Source organism: Mizuhopecten yessoensis, unplaced genomic scaffold (assembly GCF_002113885.1).
Source record: "Mizuhopecten yessoensis strain PY_sf001 unplaced genomic scaffold, ASM211388v2 scaffold207, whole genome shotgun sequence".
Taxonomy (NCBI): domain Eukaryota; kingdom Metazoa; phylum Mollusca; class Bivalvia; order Pectinida; family Pectinidae; genus Mizuhopecten; species Mizuhopecten yessoensis.
In genome coordinates, this window is record NW_018403431.1 from 304,111 (window position 1) to 312,605 (window position 8,495).

General features: G+C 33.1%; 1 protein-coding gene across 1 annotated transcript in view; it reads right to left on the reverse strand.

Moving 5' to 3' along the window:
• LOC110462308 (aquaporin-9-like) overlaps positions 1 to 7,279 on the reverse strand; it is a 38,319-nt gene extending 31,040 nt beyond the window's left edge. The window contains exon 1 of the mRNA XM_021516266.1: positions 6,922 to 7,279. Within this exon, the coding sequence (XP_021371941.1) occupies positions 6,922 to 7,008 (87 nt within the window). The 5' untranslated portion in view covers positions 7,009 to 7,279. The remainder of the gene's footprint in view (positions 1 to 6,921) is intronic.
• Between the last annotated feature and the right edge of the window lie 1,216 nt (positions 7,280 to 8,495).

The following is an 8,495-nucleotide window of genomic DNA, read 5'->3' on the forward strand; positions in this document are numbered from 1 at the left end:
CTAGCTGTAGTAGTAATTACATGTGTAATACCTAGCTGTAGTAGTAATTACATGTGTAATACCTAGCTGTAGTAGAAATTACATGTGTAATACCTGTCTGTAGTATAAATTATATGTGTAATACCTGTCTGTAGTAGTAATTACATGTGTAATACCTGTCTGTAGTAGTAATGACATTTGTAGTACATGTCTGTAGTAGTAATTACATACATACCTGTCTGTAGAAGTAATTACATGTGTAATACCTGTTTGTTATAGTAATTACATGTGTAATACCTTTCTGTATTAGTAATTACATGTGTAGTACCAAGCTGTAGTAGTAATTACATGTGTAATACCTGTCTGTAGTAGTAATTTCATGTGTAATACCTGTCTGTAGTTGTAAATACATGTGTATTACCTGGCTGTAGTAGTAATTACATGTGTAAAACCTGTCTGTAGTAGTAAATACATGTGTATTACTTCTCTGTAGTAGTAATTACATGTGTAATACCTGTCTGTAGTAGTAAATACATGTGTATTAACTGGATGTATTAGTAAATACATGTGTTATACATGTCTGTAGTAGTAATTACATGTGTATTACCTGGCTGTAGTAGTAATTATATGTGTAATACCTGTCTGTGATAGGGTATACAGGTGTAATACCTTTCTGTGATAGTATATAGCATGTGTAATACCTATCTGTGATGATATATACATGTGTAATACCTGTCTGTAATAATATATACATGCGTAATACCTATCTGTGATGATATATACATGTGTAATATCTGTCTGTAGAAGTAATTACATGTGTAATACCTATCTGTGATAATATATACATGTGTAATACCTGTCTGTAGTAGAAGTTACATGTGTAATACCTGTCTGTAGTAGAAATTACATGTGTAATACCTGTCTGTAGTAGTAATTACATGTGTAATACCTAGCTGTAGTATAAATTGCATGTGTAATACCTGTCTGTAGTAGTAATTACATGTGTAATACCTAGCTGTATTAGTAATTACATGTGTAGTAACTAGCTGTAGTAGTAATTACATGTGTAATATCTAGCTGTAATAGTAATTACATGTGTAATACCTAGCTGTAGTAGAAATTACATGTGTAATACCTAGCTGTAGTAGAAATTACATGTGTAATACCTGTCTGTAGTATAAATTGCATGTGTAATACCTGTCTGTAGTAGAAATTTCATGTGTAATACCTGTCTGTAGTAGTAATTACATCTGTAGTACCTGTCTGTAGTTGTAATTACATACATATCTGTCTGTAGTAGTAATTACATGTGTAATACCTGTTTGTAATAGTAATTACATGTGTTATACCTTTCTGTATTAGTAATTACATGTGTAGTACCTAGCGGTAGTAGTAATTACATGTGTAATACCTATCTGTGATAATATATACATGTGTAATACCTGTCTGTAGTAGAAATTACATGTGTAATACCTGTCTGTAGTAGTAATTACATGTGTAATACCTAGCTGTAATGGAAATTATATGTGTAATACCTAGCTGTAGTAGTAATTACATGTGTAATACCTGTGTGTAGTAGTAATTACATGTGAAATACCTGTCTGTAGTAGTAAATACATGTGTATTACTTCTCTGTAGTAGTAATTACATGTATAATACCTGTGTGTAGTAGTAATTACATGTATAATACCTAGCTGTAGTAGAAATTACATGTATAATACCTAGCTGTAGTAGAAATTACATGTATAATGCCTAGCTGTAGTAGTAATTACATGTCTAATACCTGTCTGTAGTAGAAATTACATGTGTAATACCTTTCTGTATTAGTAATTACATGTGTAGTACCTAACTGCAGTGGTAATTACATGTGTAATACCTGTTTGTAATAGTAATTACATGTGTTATACCTTTCTGTATTAGTAATTACATGTGTAGTACCTAACTGCAGTGGTAATTACATGTGTAATACCTAGCTGTATTAGTAATTACATGTGTAGTACCTAACTGCAGTGGTAATTACATGTGTAATGCCTGTCTGTAGTAGTAAATACATGTGTATTAACTGGATGGATTAGTAAATACATGTGTTATACATGTCTGTAGTAGTAATTACATACATACCTGTCTGTAGTAGAAATTACATGTATAATACCTGTGTGTAGTAGTAATTACATGTCTAATACCTGTCTGTAGTAGTAAATACATGTGTATTAACTGGATGTATTAGTAAATACATGTGTTATACATGTCTGTAGTAGTAATTACATATGTAATACATGTATGTAGTAGAAACTACATGCGTAATACCTGTCTGTAGTATTAAATACAGGTGTATTAACTGGATGTATTAGGAAATACATGTGTTATACATGTCTGTAGTAGTAATTACATGTATAATACCTAGCTGTAGTAGTAATAACATGTGTAATGCCTGTCTGTAGTAGTAAATACATGTGTATTAACTGGATGTATTAGTAAATACATGTGTTATACATGTCTGTAGTAGTAATTACATACATACCTGTCTGTAGAAGTAATTACATGTGTAGTACCTAGCTGTAGTAGTAATAACATGTGTTAAACCTGTCTGTAGTAGGAAATACATGTGTATTACTTGTGTGTAGTAGTAATTACATGTGTAATACCTGTCTGTAGTAGTAAATACATGTGTATTACCTGGCTTTAGTAGTATATACATGTATATTGCTGACCATCACAATTTGGATACACTTTTTTTAGGATTTTGGCAGGAGACTGGTCCTTACTCAGTGCCTCTTGTTTATTATAAAATATAACAAAGATCTCTTTACAAAGAAATATTGAGAAGGTTAAATAATGATAGTATATAAGATTTGGTTTACAGAGTATATAAAGCGTGATATGCATAGTAAACAGAAAGTGGTATACAAAGTATATAAAGAATGATATATAGAGAGTGGTATACAGGGTACATAAAAAAGTGTTTTACAGAGTACACAGGGTGGAATATAATTTGTCTATATAGTACACAACGAGTGGTATACAGTATATGTAAGAAGTGGTAAACACAGCATATAGAGTGGTTTACACATTATATAGGGAGTGGTATGCACATTATATATAGAGTGGTAAGCACAGTATACATAGAGTGGTATACAGGGTATATTAGAACTTGTCTATATAGTACACAAAGAGTGGTATACAGTATATGTAAGAAGTGGTAAACACAGCATATAGAGTGGTTTACACAGTATATAAGGAGTGGTATACAGGGTATATTAGAACTTGTCTATAAAGTACACAAAGAGTGGTATACAGTATATGTAAGAAGTGGTAAACACAGCAAAATTATGTTATTATAGTTACATTGATCATTAAAATAATATATGTTTTTTGTAATAATAAAGGCAACATTAACCGCTACAAAAGGATAAAAACAAATCCTGAAAGTAACACCTTAATAATTAATGCAGTAGTTGAAGACTTTGTTACTTTACCAACATGCGGTTTTGACATTAGACCTTGGTCGTTACCTGTGGTGTTAAGGCTGTGTTTGGAGATATTTGACGATCAAATTAACCTCGTTTTATACGTAGTAACTTCACTATTTTAAAAAACGCCTGATTTCGCGTGCAATTGTGTCTATCGTTTGACAGATCTCCCTGGCTGTATTATTGATCGATTGTTTGTGCTACTTCAAAAACCTGATCGAGGTCAAAACTTTTTCCACCTATAATTGAACTTCACTTACCTGGTTTGAAGGATTTACACTTGCTTGCATAATACAAATATCGTGGGAATTTGTTATGTGAAATATCTGCATCAAAATAAAAGACCAGGAATATCAATTTTATAACTTCTTCATTATTTCCATTGTAATAGACAGGTATGATATTCAAAATATCTACAGGACAGTAAAACCTGACTCATACTACTAATTGATATATAGGGCGTTGGGTAAATAAACTGACAATGAGGTTTATACCCACACCTCCATATGACAGATTTATTATAGAGTTGGGAATGTGCTTTCTCTCCACTGTTTATCGTGTTATGGAAGTGGAAGTGTTGGCTGCAGGACTCGAAGTAGAGGAACTCAATACGGATGTGTGTACCCAGGTTAAATGTAGGTAGTATATAAGTCAGGTATATTGCTCCTGTCCATTTATAATCCTGTTTATCTTACTAAGCATACAGTGGGCCTACTTCGTATCACGGAGTACATGAAGAACAAGTGCGTAATATGACGTTCCTTGTGATAAATTAAAACAGCAAATATAACCGCAGCATGAAGAAGAATGTTTCGAATCCGTCCATTACACAATGTCGAAAATGATGTTTCAACTTTAAAAATAAATATTGTTTATAGTATTGTTTGGAAAGAGCAGATGAGAAATGAACAAGAAAAGATAGCATGAACCCAAACAAAGAACTGAAGGTAACACCAAGTGTTTCTCAAAGCTGTATGATGCAATCGGAATATTTTGTTCTTCTATTCGTTGCTTGAGACGATCTTGGAATGAGGTGAAAACGATCTGTTTCACACCCGAAAGGCAACCATTGACCTTTTGATAAGTTGTGACTACGCTTCCAAACAGAAAATTATTCAGCTTTAAACAGTCATATATTTTGTTTCAAATCAAGCTGAAAATCATAGCAACCAAAGAAAAAAGACGCTCATAATTATTTACGATTCTCAATATTGAATTTTCTTTATCTTCCGCATTATCACTATCTTGTCTACGGAAGTAAATTCTATACGTGCTTTAATGACAACAAAAGCTAGATACTTCAAATGACACGCTTAAGCTATTTCTAAAATTTACGAAGGGGTCTTACAAAGACCTGCCCTTGCGTCCTAGGTCAATCGTTCCGATACCGGACTAAAACAGCCCAAATACGATTGTGATCAAACATCGAGGACACAATCCTAAAAGAGGAAATCGCCGGAAATGGCAAGACTTTATCTCCAAAACTTTGTCAAACAGAATTATCGGATTTAAAAATACATTCCTGTACTTCCCCAATACAGTGTTATAACATTGACATATATATTAAGTGCCGGTCCTATCAAGAAGGAAGAATTTCATTCCTGTTTTTTGTTTTGTTTTAGGTTCCTTTTGATATCCTCTCCCACCTTTACCTCATAATTTTCGCTTTTTAAGAAGCGATTTTGATAAAAGTTGTCCTATGAGGTGATGATGTTGAAAAATTAAGTAAATGTTGACTTTGTGTGTATGTGTTGCTGACTGTGGTATATTTGTTCCAGTGTGTTAATGATGTAGTAGATTTTGTTCGTGCATGTTGCCATGTGTATAAGGTAGCAGTGTACAGTAGAAATGGCTTGACTCTGAAAATACAGGGCATATCTCAGATAAACATGGATAGTGAATTCAACCTGCACAACACACCTACATATATATACATATTTTTAAACTACATTTCGATTTCATTTTGTTTAGAAGACTGATTTTTTTTTTCAAAAACTGTTTTCTCCAGATTTGGCACTTGTGAAAACCATAGTTACCACAACAAAAAACACCAATATACACAAAAGAAATCATGATTTTTAAACAAAAGTTTGACTCCCGCAAGTAATTTCTTCTTTTCTTAAAACCTGTCTGATATTAAATATCGCCTGTTCGGTAACAGAAATACTCACGTTTTATCATTGGTCATTCCGGGGGATTTTTCTCAATATTTACACATGTGCTGAGTACAAAATAGACAACATGAAAAGCTAGCTTTTGTTTTATAGACACAGATTTGTAAATGCCCAAAACTGTAGTCTCAAACTAAAATTCGAATTAATATTTTGAAAAATTATGAAGCCCACATAGTCCACTTCATCATGTATAAACCAATTTAAGTGCTGACTTATTTTTTTATTTTGATAAATGTTATATTACAGGGGTTATTCATTGTATAAAAATATCACCCATGGCCATCGTACGCTACTGTACGCTGCTACCTAACTGCCTTAGGTATTGGAAGCTTTACATGTGAAACTCCTCGTTTTATATTCCTTACGTTTGTAACAACGCATTAATAGCGGTTGTGATGTGACGATGCGACATTAACAATGTGAACCATTCCTATTGGTGCATCAACAAAGTAGTCACAGTAATACATCTGTCGATCACCATTAATGCATCAACGACAACTGTTCAGTTCTGATAAACCATTACCAGTGTTCCAACAATGTCTGTGAACATGTGATCATATAAGAGAGTGAAAATAGAAATGTATTACTGTGAGTATATATACATTCACATCAGCACTATGTTCCATAAATAATACCCTTTCAATAAAACATTCAAGCTCACTCTTTTTATCTTGCTTTTACAGATGATAGTAAATCAAAGTCAGGTAACGACGGTAATGTTATTTACATATAAACATAATAACATAACACCAACTAGAACAGTTCACTGGTAAAAAACAAAAAGTAAATTGAAGTATCATTCAATAACAATTACAGTACATGTATGATACACAGTATATACATATTTGGTAATTAAATCGTTACGCGTACTTTATATTTGTTAAATATTGCAATTATAAGAACTATTTTATTGTCTGAAAAATAATTCGCGCTACGGGGAGGGGGCACACATCACTTCATGTGCAATGTTTGGACTCTGCATGGAGGAGAACAATCGAGCACGTAATGATTTACCGTTCTCAAAACATGGTCACTAACACGAAGCGCTAGAGGCCGAGTTATACAGCAATGTAAAGTAGAAGAGACAGCATCTTATCATTACAACAGTTACAAAAGAAACAATCACATCGTTAAAATGTGTATCAATACAACATGTTTAAAAATGCATTTAATTATAAATTTTATACCATTGATAATTGACATTCCCTTTATGTGTGTCAAACAAATAAAAAGGAGAATGCAATTTTGTCCTCTATCTAATATAGAATGGTCAACAAAGTAATGAAAAATATACTCACACAAAGAATAAACGTTCCAATATATTCTGCAATTATCTCTCGGGCTAATGGGTTTTGAAGTCTTGTCATTTTTTTTAAAGAAGACATGTTTATTTCACTGAAAAGCTGCCAGGCGAGGCCGCACGTCGCGCTGGTCTACGACAATCTTACTACTCTTCAGGTCAGCGCGATTTTCTTCAGAGTATATCCTTCTTTATCGCTCCGGCTGATAAACTGGGATATCGTTCGCACCCATGAGTATGCAGCTATGTCCCAACTTGACCCTGCGCATAACACCTGTCCAAAATAAGGCGTGACACGCTATTTGTACACCTGCTTAATTAATGACAATGAACACGAACTACATTACCACTTTTGTATTTTGAAGAACAACCTCACCTTATATCATCTAGCACGTGACCTTTTGCGAAAATTAACCAGCATGTGCATCAACAGTTCTCCATTTATCGGATATATATAATATATTTTCAGTGAAATGAAAGTAAAATATAGCTACCATAATAAACCAGAAAAGATAATTGATACAACAAATGTAAGTCGTTGGATGAATAATAGTGATCTCAGAATAAACCAAAATGTCACCAGGTAAAAATACCACCACCGTGGCCCAGTCATCAAGGTGTACATCACTTTCACGTAAACTTTGAGTGACAGCTTAACCAGACGAAATGCCCTCGGACATCACAGTTTACCTACAAGATTTATCGTCGATTGAAGCAGCTATGAGATAAAAACAAGACCTTTGTGTAACATTCGGACAGTTACATTGTCCGGCGGTGCGCAACAAGTACTTAATGTGATGGGTCAGTTGTACCTGGACATTGGTCATCAGAACAAATACAGATGTTGACAGCTAGAGGATGGTCGGCTAGTCTGCAACATTAGGACTTTATCATGAATATTTGCATTTGATTAAAGGGGTCAAATAATAGTGTAAATAATATGTTATGATGTGAATCATAAATACACAATTACAATTATTTTTATTAAGCTCCTTCAATTTAAATAGAATTGTTTAAAACGCTGTATAATATATATATTCGAAACGCCAACTTGAGAGTTGAAGATTCAGGTGAGACAAAACTATTAAAGGTTATGCATAGAAAATATTACACATTGAAACATCAAGCGTTTATTTGGGAACATTAGACTTAAAAATCTTCGCAATTTCGGAAATTCAGCTCTAATTAGGCAGATCCTTAATGTCAGTCAAATTATGTGAGAACTGTATCACCATAGAAAAAACATTTAGTTCTAATAGAAGGAACTGTTTTACACATCACTCTAACAAACGCGGGTTGAAGGCTTCCTACATTTGTATCTACTGACGGAATGCGTACACTTATGTTTACATTTAATTTTTCTATTTTATTTACAGTGAAATCACTGAAATAATGCAGGTATCTAATCAAATAAAATGTAGATAACATAATCACACAGGTAGTGGACCATGTATAGCGATATACCGTCAATTGATAACCATTTAGGCCTTTCTGTCTTTAACTTGAGGGGTTTATCTATATAGCTTACATTTCATTCATCTGATAACTATAATTCACCTTCATCTCTCGATA